The sequence below is a fragment of the Ammodytes marinus genome (assembly GCF_949987685.1).
Source record: "Ammodytes marinus genome assembly, chromosome: 7".
Taxonomy (NCBI): Eukaryota; Metazoa; Chordata; class Actinopteri; order Uranoscopiformes; family Ammodytidae; genus Ammodytes; species Ammodytes marinus.
The window spans coordinates 4,608,366-4,628,835 of record NC_137211.1 but is presented as its reverse complement, the minus strand read 5'-3'; the positions used below and the strand labels follow the sequence as shown (position 1 = coordinate 4,628,835).

General features: G+C 41.1%; 1 protein-coding gene across 1 annotated transcript; it reads left to right on the top strand.

The window, feature by feature from the left end:
• The first annotated feature begins 1,254 nt into the window (after positions 1 to 1,254).
• Positions 1,255 to 20,281, top strand: jph2 (junctophilin 2). Its single transcript, XM_080030301.1, has 6 exons — positions 1,255 to 2,111; positions 5,248 to 6,061; positions 17,087 to 17,205; positions 18,824 to 19,704; positions 19,839 to 19,939; positions 20,190 to 20,281. Exons 1-5 carry the CDS (start codon positions 1,733 to 1,735, stop codon positions 19,917 to 19,919), a joined length of 2,274 nt encoding a protein of 757 aa, XP_079886427.1. The 5' UTR covers positions 1,255 to 1,732; the 3' UTR covers positions 19,920 to 19,939; positions 20,190 to 20,281.
• Positions 20,282 to 20,470: the final 189 nt, after the last annotated feature.

Sequence of the window (20,470 nt, the reverse complement as noted above, 5' to 3'; positions counted from 1 at the left end):
GTGTGTAAATTAAATTGGTCCAAATGTTAAATGAATAATAAAAAGTAATCAATGAATGGATATATTGGCTGCATTTATATCCTCATATAAGTATCAAGGAAATTGTAAAAAAAAAAAAAAACATTATTTGAACATTTCATAATTAAAGTTTTACAGTTATACAATATAAATCCCCAAAAAACTATGCAAAATGATAACGTCACATGGCTATACCCCTGAGATGTGCATACAGGCATCATAAAAGGTTTTACAACCTCAACCACAGACTTGACTGAAACTGTAATCTCCCATTGGATACTGTGTATATTTACCTGATCCCATTTGAAATAATGCCAAAACAAGGACAGGCATGTCGGTGGGAAATTCCCTACTGTAGACGTATCCATTTACAGATATCTCTTTCACCAAACCTATTACAGAATAAATAAGCAGAGGTTGAATGTAACATACTCAAGCAGCCCCCTATACTTGATATTTCTACTTCCCTACGTCAGAGGGAACATTTTACTTTTTACTCCCCTAGAACTATTCCTCCTCTATGATATTAGATTTTTTTTCACATAAAACCGATCAAATGTTTTGTTATAAATGAATTACCCAACAGTTTATACAAGTACAGCTGAAACATTAGTCAATGAATTGATTACAACAGAAAATGAATTGACTTTTGGCTGTTAAAGTTAAGGCTATGTATATAGCCATGTATAATATACATGGTGGGACACACACACACACACACACACACACACACACACACACACACACACACACACACACACATCCCCCTGATATTCAAATATACTCAAATGATTTGTTCCTCCCAATGTCCTCTCCATGGCTATGGCTTTGCTTTAAATTCATTTTCCAGATTATACTTACATACTTTTATTTAAGTTATGTTTTCAATGCAGAACTTTTACTTTGGTATTAGTACTTTTACTTAAAGGATAAGTAAAGTATCCGTATATTTCCACTACTGTAAATAAGTATACTGTATGTTCCTGTGTGAATCCTATGGAGACCTGAATGGCATGCGGCCCGCTTCAGTCCCCGAGGTGGCAAGACTCTGGCATGGCTCCTTGCAGCAGGCAGCAGCAGCATAAGGATTGGGTCGTATTTTTGGAAGGGAGTTTGTGTGTGTGGATTGGTTCGCCTTGTTAGGTCTGCTGAAGTATTTCCAACAGCAGCGCCTGTCAGGAGATAGCTGCTTCTAGCTGGGTGGCAGGCAGGCACAGGGGGAAAGAGAGGGGCTTTTTCTCTGTACTGTGGCCACCTGGAAAAAGCCATTTAAGATCTAATGGCGTGTCATATACAAGAATAATTAGATTTAGCCAACATTTACAAACACAACTTCTGCATTTTTTTTATTATTTTTTTTTAAGTCTGTACATTGAGTGAAATTGAAGAACCCAAGAAGACGACACTGGAGTACAAGAGGAGGACAACTAAATTGAATTAATTAATTAAGTTTCTGTGAAGTGTAGCCAAATTGCGCGCGCTGGACCTCCATGGGCACGCTCCTTCGAAAACCTTCAAACCAACTCACTCCAAGCGAAGAAGAAACTTCCACGTTAAGTTGAGCACCAAGGAATATATCTCCAATCAGTTTTGATGTCAGGTGAAGGTGAAGCCAGACTGACGGTGGTAATATTAGCTAGGTTACAACTAAACTAAAACAAATCTTGAAGTTTTCCAAATCCGTGCGTAATCGTTGCACTTGTTGCTATAAGGCATGAGTGGAGGTCGCTTTGAGTTTGACGACGGTGGAGCGTATTGCGGTGGCTGGGAGGGCGGCAAAGCCCACGGCCATGGCATCTGCACCGGACCCAAAGGCCAGGGCGAGTTCTCTGGCTCCTGGAACTACGGGTTTGAGGTGGTGGGGGTCTACACTTGGCCTAGTGGGAACACCTACGAGGGCTACTGGGCGTCGGGCAAGCGTCACGGGCTGGGAGTAGAGACGAAAGGACACTGGATTTACAAAGGGGAATGGACTCACGGCTTCAAAGGGAGATATGGGATCAGGATCAGTGTTGGCAGCGGCGCGAAGTACGAAGGCACGTGGAATAATGGACTTCAAGATGGATATGGCACAGAGACGTACGCTGATGGAGGTGAGATTTAGTTTTATAACTTTTTTTTATTTCAACTTCTTGATACAAACAAGTTCTTATCTACAAGGTATTTAGACATGTTTGCACATTCAGACTTCTACATGTGTTATAGTTCTAAAGAAAAGCAACTGGTGGAGGTAGGTAAGCCTACTGGTACATTTGTACTGGAGTAGATAATTGGCCTATAGTGGAAATACTCAAGTAGGCAACAAGTGCCTTAAAAGTGTTCTTTAAGTAGCCTGAGAAAATTCCCTCCATGAAGTGATTAAACGTATGTAAAAGTAACATAGTGTTAATGGGTGTATCAAGTAGCATATAGAATGATATAGTAGGCCAACAAGAACCTTAATATTGTAAATATTATTCATTATAATAGGCTCACATTTGATTGAATGGCGCTTTACGTGGCACTCAAGGTCTTCAAAACAAAATCCTAAAATCATGCAAACATTAACAAAGCATCTGCAATTAAATAACAATGAACACCAACATAGTTCTGCAAAATAAACTAAGTAGGCCTAGAGTAGGCCTAGGCCTACTTGTTAGTTGAGCAAATGCACTTAGCTCAGCATTAAGTTCCATGAAGTGATAACACAGTGTTGGAGGAAGTAGCCCATTCAGATGTTTAACTGAAGTGAAAATAGCATCTACATAGTGTAAGAATACTCTTTTACATGTCAAAGCCCTGCCTTCAAATGTTACTTGTGCAAAAGGCCAAAAATATAAGCAGCAGCACAATATACTTAAAGTAGCCAAAGTAAAAGTACTCTTTATGCAAAATGACACATTTCACATGAGTGTAATTTCTGTTACCATGGATTTTAAAGGAAAAAACTAGCAAAACCTTGATAGACTCAAATAAAGTACCTCAAAATCGTAAAGTATTTGAGTAAATATACTTAGCTACTTTCCACTACTGAAATGTGGAAATGTGAATGTGCAATACAATTGCAGCTACAGACGATGAGGTCTTTTACTTTCCTTCATTGATAGTGTCACTTTGGTTAAAGTATAAAAGTACTATCAGCAACATTTAAAATATAAAAAGTACTCTTAATTCACAAAAAGAATATATGTGTTATTGCATTAGATTATTGTTGCATAATGTGTACGCAGTAGGCCTTCACTGAGGAGGTGAAGCTCATTTGAACTGTTTTATGTACTGATCATGTTTTATGGTGAATCTTAATCTGTAAAGTAACTTAAGGGAATGTAGTGAAGTAAAAGTATTTAGTAGGATTATAGGGTAATATTAAAGAAAAACACAAGAATCTGAGTAAGTATACCGGTACTTAATGATAATTGCTACATTACTAGCAAAACTCCTCAAGCCCAGTGTGGCCATATGGTCCTCACTAAGTTCATCACAGGCGACGTGTAGACACATCATTCGTGACTAAAACTGATGGGTCGGATGATCCGTCCTCGTTTATGATCTGGTCCGTTTGTAACCAGAAGAAAATATCTCTCTGCTGCTGTCAGTCAAGAGGTGCTAAGAGCTGGTCGGAAACTAAACCCACAACAGGAATCTTTCAGTTTTGTTACATTAACATCAACAGCAGTGGAAGGAGAGACTCAGATCATTTATTAAGTAGGTAAACCGACAGGTATAAAATACTCACCTAAATAAAGAGCTATACATAAGACAAATATACTTTTTAATGTGAGACACGACAGGTGAATTTTTAACATTTAACAACGTTTTTGCCAGCAGTGTCTTGCCTTAATGTACAGAAAATAAAAGCACTCATTCTGCAGGTGGAATACTGTGTACACAACACTATCATGTACAAGTAGTATGTGTGGGTGAAGTTACTATTAAGTACTTATATGGTATACTGTTGGGAAGTTAACCCCATAATTATGGAGTCATATCTTCATAAACCAATCCGTATTATGTTCTGTACATGAAACCCCAAATCAATTGCTGTCACACAAATAACAACAAAGCTGCATAACATTGGAAAAACTCAAGTAGCCTACAGTAGAATACAAAATAATCTTTATATACAGCTGCCAGATTGAGTAGAAACATTGTTACTTTCCATCAGAGGTCACCAAGATGTTGTTGTTAACGGGCCAGATTTGGTTACTACACACCTGATTTGGTTACAAACAATCCTCAAAAATAAAAGTAAAGGATATTCTCTGGAAGCCTCTGGTGTATCGATATCCTCCGTTCCGCTCATTTAATTTCCCTGAGTAACCGGACACTAAATAAACAAAACAAATCAAATCCATTGTAGTGATCTGTGCTTGTATAATAGTGGTGGTTTCCCCTCATTAACAGCTGACTCATCAGCTCTCTTAAACCCAGTCTGGTGGAAGTTGCGTTGGGGGTTGAGATAGCACCATATGTCCGGATGTAATAATAGCCCACAGGCCCCCATGCCCTCCTGGCCCCCACGGGCTGAGGCCTAGCTGTCACTGTGATCCGCACTTGTGTCAATTTTAGCATGAGACCACAGAGCAGACCTCAAGATGACTTGTCGGTGAGGGCCAGAGTGATTGAGACTTTTCACACTCCAGATATCCATGACATAAAAGTGCGGGAGGTTTCTATATGGAGAGAACTATTTTAGGTCCATAGTTGTCACAAGCAACACGGGCTCAGTGAGGCTGTCAGCTAAATGCTGACATGCTCACAATGACAGTGCTAACGTGCTTATGTTAAACAGGTTTATTTTTACAATGAGGTTAGCCACCTTAGCTTAGTATTTTAGTCTGCCTAACATTTGCCTAATAGCACTAAACTAAAGCACACAAAAAATTAAAATGGATTATTTGCAGTTTGCAAAATCAGCTTGAAATTCATAAACACTTTTGTGAGAACTTAAGGTATGATCATCATTCAGTGAAGCCTGTCATGCAAAAGAGACGATAAAAAACAAAGTTAGTTATCATCTTGACATATAGAGTGGCTTGATTGATTCACAACGTCAAATCATGCACTGATGCTTCTTTGGTTACAATGCATGTTTCTACTAAATAGCTTGGCAATCCATCAAATAGTTTGTTGAGATATTTTAGTCTGGACCAAAATGGCGGACCCACCAGCCAACTAGCATATGGCTAAACAGTCGGCTCTGCTTTGTCCATGCTGTAAGATTAAATCCCTCTTCTCTGATGTTTGCAGGAACCTTCCAGGGTCAGTTCACTGGCGGGATGCGTCACGGCTACGGTGTGCGTCAGAGCGTCCCGTACGGCATGGCAGCAGTCATGCGCTCCCCTCTCCGTAACTCCCTCACATCTCTACGCAGCGAACACAGCAACGGGACCGTGCTACAGCAAGACGTCCCCGTTATCACCACCACCAACGCATCAGGGGAAGAGGTTCCAGTCAGCACCCCTACCCACCTGGGACCGTCCCGTGGAGGCTTTGCTCTCACGCTCCAGGTGGACCCCGACGCTGTTAAACCCAAAAAGAAGGGCTTGTTTCGGAGGGGGTCCCTACTGGGTAAGCTCAAGAAATCTGAATCAAGTACGTCACTGTCAAGCCAGAAGAGCAAACTCAGCTTCCTCAGAACGGAATCGGCTCTGAGTTCCAACGCGAGCGACACGAATTCTACGATCAGTATGGACGAGAGCCTGGCCGGAGCCGAGGACTTCCCGCCGGTGGAGGCCGACATCGACGCCACTACCACAGAAGTCTACATGGGCGAGTGGAAGAACGACAAGCGATCGGGATACGGAATAAGCGAAAGGTCCAGCGGGTTGAAGTACGAGGGGGAGTGGCTTAACAACCAGCGCCACGGTTACGGAGCCACCACCTTCGCGGAGGGCGGGAAGGAAGAGGGCAAGTACATGAACAACATGTTGGTGAAAGCCGTGAAGAAGAGAATGATCCAACTGAAAGGAACCAAGATCAAGCAGAAGGTTGAGAGGGCGGTGGAGGGAGCGCAGCGGGCGGCGGCCATCGGCAAGCAGAAGGCAGAGATCGCTGCCTCAAGGTAATGAGAATAATGGTCTGAATAAAACACACATAAGTACAATCAAAGGGGTCTCTTATGGTTAGAGAAAGGCCAGTTTAAAAAGATTGGTCTTCAGTTGCTTTTTAAAAACATACAGACAGGTAGAAGGCAGAAATTACTGCTTTCAGGTAGTAGGCCTACAGTCCTCTGAGGATTGTGGGAAAACCTTCAGATCAGCCTTAAAGGTGGAGTCAGCGATTTCTGGAGAATGCTTGTTGTCAAAATCACGTTTTGTCAAAATCAGTGAATACCCCCTCATGAACCCGCTACCTGTCTGTACAAAGTGTTCTGTTCGCTGAAAAAAAATGGTGTTGATACACAGCCTAGGCTCTATAAACTGGTATGTAAACAAATGGGGCCCACTTTACCTAGCAATATGCCCATTTACAGAGCCTAGGATGTGTATGAACACTGGATTTTTCTTCTTCTTCAGCACACACAAAGTATAGACAGGTAGCGGATCGTGAGAAGATATTCACTGATTTTGACTAAAGCGGTTTGACAACAAGAATTCCCCAGAAATCGCTGACTCCACCTTTAGGTAATAAGTATTCATTTACATACTCTGATATGTACTATGACCAAACTGTGGTTTACTGAGATACCCAGTGTATTAACGTGAGTGAGGCCACGGTTAATGTAAACAACAGCCATATAAAGAGACAACGCTTTTATTCACTGACTGCTGGTCACAATAAATCCCATTATAGAATACACAGGCAAAGAGCCATTACGTTTATCTAATACTGTAGAACAGATAAGAAATAATGAGTTCAGTGGCTTAAGTGGCTCTTCAGACCTCCTCACAAACTGTACAATACACGTGTGTGTGTGTGTGTGTGTGTGTGTGTGTGTGTGTGTGTGTGTGTGTGTGTGTGTGTGTGTGTGTGTGTGTGTGTGTGTGTGTGTGTGTGACTGTGTGTGACTGTGTGTGAGTGCAAGCTGAACCACATGATTTGATAAACCGCTGCGGATAACCAACCGTTCCATAATGGATCTAATACAAGCTGTAGGGATTCGAGTGTTGCTCACTTGTGACTCAAACATTTTGGTTACTGCTTGGATTAAGAATCTACTTTCTTTGTCAGTTTTTTGTTTGTGTCAGTTACTGTAAAAACTAAAGAACAAAACAACTCTGTTCTGAAATGAGCGGCTAATCCAAATGAAATAAAACAAAGAAATAACAGAAAAAGTGCAAATAAATACAACCAGAGCAGCCACTAAATGTTAAGCGATATAAAAGTTGCTTAGCCCAGGACAGGCCCTGAAGACATCATAGATTTTAGCAACATGTACGTATAGCCTACTGTTTCTTTCCTTTAAAACTAAATAGGCCAAATGTGATATAGATTCCCTTGATAATCCTTCTAATCTGAGGGTCAAATGTCATGAAGTTTTTTTCATTTTGGAGAAACTTTTTGTATTTCACCCTGTCCAGTAGCTGATCCCAGAAATGAATTTGATCAATACAGTATGAAAATATATGACATCTTAAATGATATATGTTGTTCTTGCATTAAACTTGCTAAGGAGAAGTATCAATCTTGTCATTGATCTTCTCTCTCTTGTGCACGTAAACAAATGGCCTCTGACCTATATTCCAGTCTCCAAACGCTTTTTCAAAAATTTGACATTTAGTTGACTTTCTGATGTTGCAGAAATATCGACGTTTACTACAAAAGTTGCAGTAATGCTTACTGGAGCAAAAAAAAATGTCACAATATCATTTCACAGCTCATCCATTTTGGCCCCTGAGACATTTTCATTCATCCGTTATGTCTGTGGAGCAGCTGACATGATACAGATATCTAACAGCAAAGTATTTGTTATTATCCTTTAGAAAATAAACAAGACCCATAGATTTGTATACAAGTTAAATATGTTAATTTTACCTATATGGAAAGTAAACATTGTCCATGTTAATTGTTTTAATCCTGCTTTAGAGTGGACAGGACGAGATGAATGCTGTAACTTTGGATATTTCAGAAGAAGGGTTAGCCACGCAACAGACAGGCTATCAGCATCTTCCCAATTTATGTAGGGCTCCCAGAGCCTGACAAAGTCCCCTCGCTTGCCCTTGGCAATGTGTAGAACAGTCTTTCCAATCCTATACAGCTGGACAACTCCCTAATTCAGACCGCCAGGCTATCAGCTTCTTTACATGTTATTTCTTGTTTATTAAAACCACAAAAAACTGTCCTTTTAAACGACAACTTGTTTTTAAATGTCAGTTTTTGTGCATTTCTAACCTTTTGGATTATTATTTTCTTTTTACCTTCAGAAAGATCCATGCTAGCTGTTTCCCCCTGTTTTAAGTCATTATGCTAAGCTAAGCTAACTGGCCCTCTGGATGTAGCCTCATTAAATGGACGAACAGGGACTAGGATCTCATTTTCAGCAAAAACTCAAATAAGTGTATAAATATGAAAATACGTAAACCAATTTCTCATTACAGTACATTCTGAAATCAATTCATAGCCTAAGAAATCCAGTCATTAGACCCCAGGTAAACATATTTGTTTCTAATGCAGTAGCCTAAATAGTTCACATTTGACATAGTCTACCGTGAGTTTGTTTGCGACCGTACAAGGCGTTGGTGTTTTTCTTCCCTCAGCACCTGATATAAGCCCTGTGTTTACAGCAGTGAGACTTGCACTGATGCACCACAGACCCCAGTTCCCTGCAGATTGAAATCTAAATATTGTTCTTCCAAACGGTGAGCTGTATATAAGAGTTATGGGCCGGTGTTGACTGTATCAGTACTTTAAGCTCCTCTAAAGCATATCTCCCGCAGGCATCTGAACAGAGAATGGAAGCCAACACTTTATGTGGAACAACTTTCAGAGACACTTTAAGACCCAGCATGACCTCATAGGAAATATATTTTCACCAGATTCTTGGGTTTAATACCATTGGTGGACTAGTAGACCTAGTTCATTGCAGAGTGTTTCAACTCTACTTTATACGGCTCTACTGCACAGAGGGAAATAATGTACTCCTTACGCCACTACATTAATCTTAAAGCTGGAGTTTCAGATTTGAGTTTATAAGTTTATAAAAAACAAAACATTTTTTATACAATAAATCAATCAATTTATCTTTTGGCTCAATTACTTACCTTTGAAGGGGCCCAGATTGGGAACCACTGAACTAAACTACGTAAAATCCTGCATACACAGTTATGCATCAGTATTAATGTTACTTTAAGTATAGTATATAATAGTATAGTAGTATATCCGTTACAGTGGACATTACTCTGCAGAAAGAATACTTTTACTTTGGATAATTAAATTCATTTTGGTGATAATAATTATTAACTTTTAAGTAGGATTTTAAATTCATGGCTTTAAATTGTAATGGAGTATTTTTTATGCTGTTGTAACGCGACTTCCATTTCTGCAAACGATCTGAACAATCTTTCCACCGCCACTAACTAAACAACAGCCACTCTTCTCTTGAGTGTTGGGTGCTGCGTGTTAAATTGAAACCTGTTTTTATATAAGCCGTGGAGACATGACACATCTGTTCCTGGCAGTGGTTTTCGCAATGAAGTCAACGGTTAAAAATACACGTCGAAAGAAACCTGTGCACTGCAAACGGGACGGCCCCGCGGACCTGGCCCTCTTCAGGTCCCGTTAGCTGAATTGTTCCCAGGCATTTCGGACACTGTGTGGACATTGTTGTGTGTGCGTGGGCTGCTTGACGTCTGGAGCAGGACCTGTGTGGAAGGACAGGGGTGTAAATGACGCGCACACACACACACACACACACACACACGCAGAGGGGCCCTGTGGTCATGGAGAGGAGCCCTGACTAAATATGGACAGGCGCACTCTTGCTGTATCACAATCACAGGGGAATGCGACAGCTGATTATCCCCCCCCCCCCCCCCCCCCCCCCGCTCTATCGCTAACCCGGCCTCCAAACCCCGTCTATCCTGCCTAGTCACAGACACACACACAGACTGTTTTCTTAAGCAGAATCACAAAGGCTTCTTAATTTTTCTGCTCACCCATTTCAGGCTAAAACTTTCCTTTTCTAACTACTGGTGGGGGTGGTATTCAGATTCTTTGCTTAAAACTTTCTAAGAGGATCTTTTAAATGTTCGTGAATAAGTCTAATTTTTCCACTGATGATCATAAATGACAGCACACAACTGAAAACAACGCACATTTTATATAGTTATAATTAATGACTTTGCTCGGGTATGATTTCCCGGGAACCATATACGGCAGGTGGACCGGAACCACAGTGCATCCTGCGGTCTCTCTTTCACTCGCTTTCTAAAAAAATGCAAGAGCCGCCGGCACGGGCTTTGGCGCTTGGGGTTGCAAAAACATTACCGCTTTTGTCGAAAGGTGACGCTATTATCAACTAGAACATGAAAGTTCCTCATAGCTACTCTAAGTAAAACAGGGCCGGAGTGGGACTCATTTTCAGCCCTGGAGTTTCATGCCTCAGATCAGCCCACTTTCACGCCGACATTATTAATGTAATGTAATAACAACCTTAATATGTACGTCTGCAAAAGTGCACTGTTCTCTGCACCCTTGTAATTCTGTGTTTTTAGACTGTGTGGACTCAAATGCTCCTGTTTAGCCTATAGCCTACTCAGGTGCCTGCCATGGTGCTACTATGTGCAGTAGGAGTGTACGGAGACGTCATTATCTGTAGGCTATCTGTTCAACAAACACAATTAGCCTATCTATATGTACCTGTATTCAGATATGAAACCGGAAGTGGCTGGGGCTTATGTGTGAACATTTTTTAAAACAACAATTATTGTCCCTTCAGAGCCTCAAATTGATTTAATATTGGCATATTATCAATAATGAGATAGGCATATTTTTTTTCTCATACTGTACTCATCTGTTTCTCTCTCTCATTATAACTGTCTAAGCCCCTACACGTTTGACTGGGGGACATTGAACATTCAGAGTCTGAAACAGTAGGCCTATTACATCACAGTAAATCATAAACTTGCCCAATTTATTTTATTTTTTCATCTGTCCCTTTTTATTTTTAACTAAACTAAGTTGTATCATCGATCTAGATAAGATTTATTTTGCCCGTTTATTTCCCTCTTCTCTCACTCTCCCTCTGTCTCTCATAGGCCTATCTCTGTCTCGCTATCTCTCTCTCTCCCAGGCCTATCTCTGTCTCGCTATCTCTCTCTCTCCATCTCTTTTTTAATTTCTAACTTAGTTCAATTAATAATTACTTTAGACTAGGAAACAGCGTTTTATAATCTAGTGGTCTAATTGATCAACGCACAAAAACGAAACTTTTTTTGAGCAAATCTCTTAGTTATAAACAGATTGTATGAACTAAACAAGCGAAGTGTTTGCAGATCGAATATTTAAAGATCGATTTTATTAAATGAAGAGACGTGGTTCACGTTCAGAGATTTGAAATAAATAAAAGTCAGGAGGGACTGAAGGTGACTCGGGGTCACAAACATCCAGCGGAATGGAGAGACCGCAGCTCACGGTGCCATGCATAAACGCAGCTGGTCTATCTCTTTTCTGCCACAGCAGCGGAGATGAACAGCTGATAGGTGCCACTCAAGTTAAGGCAGAACGCGCCGCGTCAATTTAGTGCATGATAGGCAAAATAAATAAATAGTTGTTTCCTGAATAATAACGAGATTATTCGCGAAGTAAACATATTCGGATCGATCATCTCATTATCCGTGCTCATCCGAATAGGCCAACATGTTCGGATTCTGGCTCATCCCAGTGCAGCCGACGCTCCAGTCGCCATTGTCCCGAGCATGCATTGAACATATATGACTGGGGGCTGTCACTAACTTTCATAAAGCCTTTGGTATGAGCGCAGAATTACAAGTTATCTTTCACCTCGTAGTCCGACATGCTGCTAGAGAGAGACACGCAGCAGGGCTAGGAGGCCCTAAATTCTGCTTCAAAATAAAAGTCATCTCACGTTACGCCAGTTAGATGCTTTTAATGTGAAACTGAAGCTGTAGGAAATGGTCAGTTTCCATTAGCAGTAACTTAACTGCGGACTAATAATATGATTTTTAATGCACCAATAGGTAAAATTATATTTTAACCCAGTGCCATGACTGGGCCGGCCCTCGCAGCCCAAAAACCAGAGCGGCCCACCGGGAATGCTCCCGGTTCTCCCGATTAGCCACTCCGGGCCTGAAGTAAAAGTACAAATACCAAACTGTAAAAATTAATCTGTGCTTGTAGGCAGTATACAATATTTTATAACCTAATCATAAGTTTCTTGTGCAAAAATCTTAATTCGTAAAGTAAACAGTAATTTAAGTTTTCAGATAAATTAAGTGTGGTAAAAAGTACAATATTTCCCACTGAATTGTAGTGGAAGTAGAAGTATCATGAAAAGAAAATATCCAAGGAGAGTACAAGTGCTTTAAAATAGTTCTTAAGTACAGTACTTGAGAGTAAATGTTTAGTTACATTCCACATATGCTTGCATCAAATCAAATGCAATACCTTCCCAAATGTCAGACATATCTGCTTGAAAACGGCCACTTGCTTTGCTTTTTCAACCCGCTTCTACCACCCACTGTATATGCTTCAGTTAGAGATCATGGATGTCGGTCCATTTTGCGTCAGCAGTGGTGTCAAATGGTTCCACGGATATAAATATGACGCCGCTCATAAGCGAGTGCTCGGGGTATAAAGGGTTGGTGTATACATGTACCACACCTAGCTTTAGTTCTAGCAGCTTGGATTACGTACTGTACTGCTGATACGAGCGTTTTGTGTCAGTGGGCGACCAGCATGTAAACACAAGTTCAATTCTAATCCTCAGCTCAATCAGTCTCATGTATTTATTTAAAGAAAAAATAATCACTGAACAGTCAATTAGGTATTGATATAGCTACTCCTTTAGCGTGGGCTCTAAGAAATGTTGCATTAATGAGTCTGCAATTAGCTTTTAATTAAATGTATGTGTATTCTGGCAAATGATTTAATTACACTGCAAAGCATTTAGTCGTCTTTTTTTGGAAACTAAATCACTCTAGTCTAGAACACTCTATCAGTCTCACACGCACACATTTACACACACATTTGCAGAAACACACACACACACACACACACTCTCGATCTCTATCTCTCTCTCTTTCTCTCTCACACACACACACACACACACACACACACACACACACACACACACACACATGCGAAACAGTTGAACAGGACCCTCCACAAAGATCCAGTGCCACATGCCAGAATGAAAAGCCTCCAGGACAACTGCGGCATTCAAAAAAACAAATGGTTACAAAACAGTAGGACCTGTTATGATGGAAAGGCTCTATATTAAGTTTCAAGATGTGTATTTTTCTGTGATCTCATAGCTTTGGGTTCTGAAAGGCGGTTGAAGGCAGCTGACGTCTCATCAGTACTCCAAGTACAACAAGCGACTTCTCAAGGCGGCACTGAAAGGGTATTTAGGTCACAGTGTCAAATGTCATGTTTGGTTGCAGAGAAGCAACGAGAAACTGCAGCACTTGCACAACTCAATGGCTTTTCGAACACTATGGTTGTGTTCGAAAAGCCATACTAACGTCCTCCCTCCTACATACTCAACATGTATACTACATACTGTCTACTTAACGATCGATTGTGTATGCAAGGTTAGTCGGACTGTTTACACTGAAGTATACAGAAGCAATAAAGAATAAAAAAAAATACCTTCTATGCCGTTTGAAAAGACGCAATGCATTGTGGGGCGGTTGAGTAGGAAAAGTATCCTAACGATCCATACACAAAATCTTACCGGACGTAAGTACTCATCCGGCCATTTCTTTCCTACACAAACTCGCATATACACAACCGTCACATACTGAAATTGACGTCAAAATTAGTGTGAGTAGGACGTTAGAATGGCTTTTCGAACACAGCCTATGGCTAATTTTGACGTGAATCATTTTGTTTTATTGTAAGTCTGGGCTTCAAAATATCTTCAGATATCTGCAATGTTTACAGTATTGTTTAGTATACTTCCCCTGCATCCAGAGGTGGAGAGTAACTACATTTACTAAAATATGTACATGACAACCTCTCTGGTATGACAGTAAATCAAATCAAATCAAATCAGTTTTATTTGTATAGCCCAAAATCACAAATACATTTGTCTCAGTGGGCTTTACATTTCATACAATATGATATATGATACAATATGATACAATATGACACCCTGCCCTTACACCCTTAGCTCGGCTGAGAAAAAACTCCCAGTAAAAACCCTTTACCGGGAATAAAAAAAATATACTGTACTAATAAACAGTACTGTTTGAATCAAATGTAGAAACACCCGCCTTCAAGTGAGTTTACGTTTTTCAATTGAGTGATTCCAGACCTTCTGTACAAATGAAATGAAGTACGATGGCTAGCACCGATTAAGTGATATGCACAAATTCAGCATCGAGGCCGGTTGTTATAGGGTTAAATCTGCTTCTTCTTCTTTGCAACACAATGCAGGTGTGAGCTGTTACTCCACCCTCAAGGCCATGGGAAGTGTTAGCACTACTCAAGTCCAAGGTTTTGGCACATTTATGGTACTGAGAGTTGGGCTGTTGAAACGATCTGTGAGGAATCACCCACTTTATATAAAAACACGTAAGGCCGTTTAGTTTGTTTGTTCTGTGCTACTCTAAACATGGTGGTGCAACATGACGGTATCAGCGCCCCGCTCCTATATAGATACAAAAGGCTCATCATAAGGTCATAACCTAAAAACATGCTTGTAAATATTTTATTCCTTTTTTTGCCAAGTCTGTCCTGAAAAATGTAAATAAATTCTACACACTGTACCTTTCAAAAGGTATTAAAAAGTGTTACATTTAACTTGTTGAAGCCTGCAGAACCACTCTAAATAGCAGCTGTTGTTATTAGAGTATAAATGTATCGTTCATGATTGATTTCAGTGTAATTAAAAACATGTTTAGTGGTTCATAGACGAGGTGGTGGTGACTGTGTGTGGACAGGTGAAGCTCATCCATCTCAAACATAGAAACCTCAGGGGTCTCTGATTGTTACCAACGGGACTCTCCTCCTTCCCTACAGAGTCTTCAAGTGGACCAGGAAGCTATTTCCAGCTCAGTGTAAAGTTACAGTATGTCAAGTATCCACAGAGTAATCACAATCAGTAATTCTCCCAGTGAATAGCAGTAGGTTTGAACCCTCAGCATTCAGTCAGTGGCGGTGAGGTCACGCTGTTAAGTCTGTTGGCCAGTCGGTCCATTAGTTTGTTCCAGACGTAAATATCTATTAAGCCTCATTTCCACTGAGCAGTAGAGTTCGATTCGGTAGGGCATGCAATTATTTGTGTTTCCACTGTCAAAAGGAAGGGTACCAAAATAAGCGAACTATGCCGTCGGCCTACCTATTTTCGTCACCCTTTCGTTGGGGTACCAATTGGTCCTAAAGGGTCCCAAAAGGGTGGAACTACACACTGCTGTCAGCTGATTGGTCGCCATTTCTTTGTGAAAGATGGACAGCTGTGTGTCACTAAGAGGTTGATTTTTGTGGTTTGGTTGTCTAAACTATTGTTGGAGAGATTGCATGGAAATTTGGCGCACGCATTCATGTTCCCCAAAAGGATGAACCTTGATAACTTTAGGGATATCCTGCAAAATTAGCATTCCCAAACATACAAGAATACACAATATGTTTAGGGTTATGTAACCCATGTTTTTAACATGCTAAACGTACAATTGTTAAATGTATAGTCCCCAGAGGATGTACCCTAATAACCTTTCCCCTGCATCAAGTTTTCACAAAAATATCTCAACAACTGTCGCAAAGTATATTTCGTGCCATTTGCATGTTCCCCAAAAGATACACTTCAAAAGCTCCCAGTGATCCAGTTATTTTTCATGTGGTACCATCATCACTTTCTCTGGGTATTGGTGTGTCTTATGTCGCTGTACTGTTCCAGGGACTTCCCTCTGTAACCCTGCCATGTAGGAATATGTGTGATGATGACAGCAATAACTCATTGTCTTTCTAGAGGGAGGGGGGGGGGGGGCGCTAAAAGCATAATTTATTTCTGTCGCAGGCCAATATAAGAGAAGGACACCCCCTCTTTCGATAGCTAATAATAATAATAAGCCATACCATATTTCAACATGATTGAAAACTATAAACAAGCCCTGTGTGGTGGTATTCCTGGTCAGTCTTAAACAAGCATTCATCTCTAAGTGTTCGTATTTATACTCTGTTTGATCTGGAAGGTCAAAATCAAGGTCGAAGTTCATTAAAACATAAATATACAGTGTATATATACTGTATATCATAATTCATTTTTGTTGCACTAATTTGTGAGCTGTCTGCTATTAAAGGAATAGTACTCCTATGTCTTTGCTGTAAAAATACAGTAAGACCAAGCCAACAGCTGCTTTGATTAGCTTAGCTTAGCATAGCATCAAAGTTTCAAACAGCAAGTGGTTGAACAAGAATATGCTGAAACAATTTTATGGCTGAGATGTTTTTTTTCTATCAATATGTTACCTTTGGTCAAAGAGAAGCTAGTTATTTCCCTCTGTTTCCAGTTATTATGCTAAGCTAAGCTAAGCTAAACTTTTCCCCTAGCAGTAGCTTCCTATCCGAGAAAAATCAAACTCCCCTTTCGAACTCCCGAATATGTGACAATACACAGCGCTAAATACCATCAGCACAAATGCTATTTTTTATATTTTTGTTGGCATTGTCAAGCTTTATTAAACAGTACAGAGTTGAAATGGCGAGACAGAGAGAGAGAGGAGGGATGACACGCAGTAAAGGTCCACAGGTCGGATTTGAACCCGCGACCACTGCAACGAAGGCCAGAGCCAATATGGTACACGCTCTATCCACTACGCCACCGGAGCACCCCACACAAATGCTATTTAAAATGCACAAATGGATTATTTTTAGTTTATAGCTCACACCATTTACAGTAACAAGCAAATAAACCATCTGGATGATTGTTTTAAGTAATTCGCCTGTTTTCATCTGTTCGCTGCAGGACGACCCATTCAAAGGCCAAATCAGACGCAGCTGATCTGGCTTGTAATGCCTCCCACAGCGAGTCCAGCATCGCCAGACTGGTGGCCAAAGAGCTCTCCCCGTCCTTCTACCAGCCAGGTCAGTGGACATCTCATTAATAATAATATCACGCAAAAAGGTACCGTCTCTCGGGCTATTTTTAGATGTTCCCTCTTGGCGGAAGGACAATACGTTATGAGATTTAACCGTGTGAAAGACTTAAGGACTCAAAGCACAGACTTCAAGCAGTTATTTCATACTGGAACGGGATGTAGAAAATGGAGGCTCATGTTTACTGAGTAAATGTACTCTATTTAAGTATATTATATATTATTTTCAGCTACATTTATTTGACAACATAATTTAAATATTGTCAACCAACAGTTATTTAAATAATATAGACATTTTGCAGATTCTGATTATAAATACAAAAAATGTACATATAAATTGTATACATTATGATAACAGAGTATTTCTACACTGTAGTATTTCTACTTTAACTTAAGTGAATGATGAGAATACGCTGAATATTTGCCATCTTTCCAAAAAAACATAAATGGCCCACTAATTGCATACCAATTTGTTCCCGTAATACAAGTAGCACTTAAATCATTAATTTGAGACGGTAAAGTGTGAACAACACTTACTGTGTGACATTTTCGGAAGGAAAGTTCAAGTGCTAGCTGTAAACTAACTGCTAGCCAGTCGTCTCCTTTATAATGTGTCCCAGTGCATTCCTGCAGCTTGAGCTAGCGGGCCCTTGGCTGCAGCCTCACCACAAGGGTACTAGCATTTGAATGTCTAAAAAAAGGAACATCTTGTTGGGTCGGAGGGGCTGTATCAGTTTCATTGAGAGTCTTTAGTCAACACACACTTTCACATTCACATAAAAGCAGACCAGCCATTTGGGAGCCTCTTGCTTTTCCCTCTCTCTCTCTCACTTCCTCCCTCGGCCAAGAGTTAAAGGTGGAGTCAGTGATTCGATTGAATGTTTGTTGTCAAATGAGTTTTTTTGACATTCACTGATTGACAGAGTGGTTTTGACAAAAAGCCTTCTCCAGAATCACTGACTCCACCTTTAAGAGGAATCAGAAACAGACAGAAAGTCATCCAGCTTTTCCTGAGTGGCTACCCTGAATTGTCTCATGCTAATTATACAAATGGACGAGGCTTGGCTGAGCCCTGCTATGCATTCTTTCATGAAAGATCTCTCACCAAGGAGACAACAACACAGACATACTGTATACTGTCAGCTTGTTACACCATCTGCTGTATGTACTGGGGGGGGGAGGAAACAAGGCTTTTTTCTCACAGTTTGATGGATAAGTCTAGTGATTTTTATTTTTTTCTTAGTTTATGAAAAATTCTAATTAAATGTTAAAACCAACAATGAATTGATAAAACAACAAGTATTGTATCTGTATTGAAAGCCTAACACATAATATATGATATAAAGACAACATTCTCTTCTGGGAACAGTGCTAACTAAATACATTTCCTGCACAGCATGTACTGTATGTGTTGTTCGAAAATGTCAATTATGAATAGGGTTTAGTCGTTAAATAATACCCAAAAATATATATATAAAGATGTGGAACAGTTAATTGAAGGGGTGAATTGATCGTTGATGAGAACAGTTCTAATTATTGTTTTTATTTATTGAGACTGTGAATGACCAGAGAGACACTAACATTCGGATTGACCTGATCTCACACAGGTCCCGAGTATCTTAAGAAGAGGGTGTTTAAGGAGGTTGTGGATGGCAGTGATACCACAGACATTGCGCTGCACGAGCCGCTGTTATCTGAGGAGGAGCCAATGCCTACGCCGCCCGAGAGCCCCTCAATGAACGAACTGGACAGCCTCAGGCCTGGCTCTACCCAGGGCCGCACCCCATCCCCCAGCCCGGGTATCATCATGAAGGAGGACCCCAAACTCCTCGGTCCGGGAGGCTGGAACGAAGACAAAACCAGTAAAGGTGGCAGCAGTAAAGGTAGCAGTAAACCCAACAGTAGGTCAAATAGTCGCCCCACTACGCCTTCTGCTCCCGCACCTGAGAATGGAGAGGGCCCCAGCAGTCGTGTGCCCTCTCGCACTCCCAGTCGTCAAAGCAGCAAGATTGAACAAGGCTCAGACCTGGAGATACAGCCCCTGCAGAAGTTTGACTCCGAGGTAAACGCTCCAGATATTGAGCCTGTTGCCCCGGTAAGGAATAGCCTCATCGTTCCAGATGAAGAGGAAGCACCGCGTCCGACTTCCAGACCGTCCCCCAAAGCCGTCACCCCGGAGCCCAGAACCAAAACGGAAAGAGCTCCGTCAGTCCAAGAGCAAGCGCCGCCCGTCTCCGAGAACAAAGTGGAGTCCCGGGAAGTGAGCAGGCCGTCCAGCAAGGCAGAGACAAGGCCTTTACCCAAGAGGCAACCCAGCCCGGCTCCGGTCCAGAAAACAGCAAACAGCGTTGAACCTAAACCAGCACCGAAGCCAGTGGAAGCCAAAAACGCTGTCGCTAAACCAGTCCCGAAGGTGGACACCAAAGCAGAAGCTAAACTGAAGTCTGTGGTGTCGAGTGAGGTGACTGCTGAGTCTTTGGACGTGGAGGTAAGACAGCAAATAAACTCACTGGCTCACACAGGGCTTTCAAGACTTGAGGCAGTGGTGGATGCTGCTAATGATAATTGACTGAGTGTGAATTCACTGACCTCACATCTCATATGTTTCTCTTTCTTTTCAAGGGCCCAAACAGCATCATGATCTGCATGGTCATCCTGCTCAACATTGGCCTGGCCATTCTCTTCGTACACATTTTGTCATGAGACATTGTCTACCACCTCAGGTAATGAATACGGATTTTAAAACATGGTGTGGATACAGAGGAAATAAAATACATACTGTACATTTAATAAGTAATTGAAGAAGGTGAATGAATACAGGTGGAGTCAATGTCAAAGAGGCTTTGCTGTAGGGACAGGTAGTGGATCGTGAGGAAATATTCACTGATTTAGACCAAAACTAATTTTGACAACAAGCTTACTCCAGAATCACTGACTGCACCTTTAAAATTATTGCATGTTGTGTTGCTGCAGGTCACCAGCAGAGTTGGAGAGAGACGGCCTGCCTCCTCCTCAGTTTGGACCAGAGATCTGAGATTGGGCTGAGGAGACACACAGTAGCCCGCGACTCCTCTCAAGGTTTTTGTTGTTGGTTTGACTGTGTGCGGGTCCTCTCTCTCTCCAGAGGGTTTGACAAACTGAAGGACATTGAAATGACTGAAAGGGAATCAGTGAATCTGAAAATGACGATGTTTGCATGTGATGTTGAGGCTGGATGGGAGAGAGTAAGTTCTCAGTGTTTACGCTGGAGAAGA

Excerpts from the sequence above, each read along its gene's own strand:
- jph2 (XM_080030301.1), top strand. The coding sequence starts at position 1,733 with ATGAGTGGAGGTCGCTTTGAGTTTGACGACGGTGGAGCGTATTGCGGT. Across the intron at positions 2,112-5,247 it reads AGAGACGTACGCTGATGGAG|GAACCTTCCAGGGTCAGTTC; the intron begins GTGAGATTTAGT and ends TGATGTTTGCAG. Across the intron at positions 19,705-19,838 it reads CTGAGTCTTTGGACGTGGAG|GGCCCAAACAGCATCATGAT; the intron begins GTAAGACAGCAA and ends TTTCTTTTCAAG.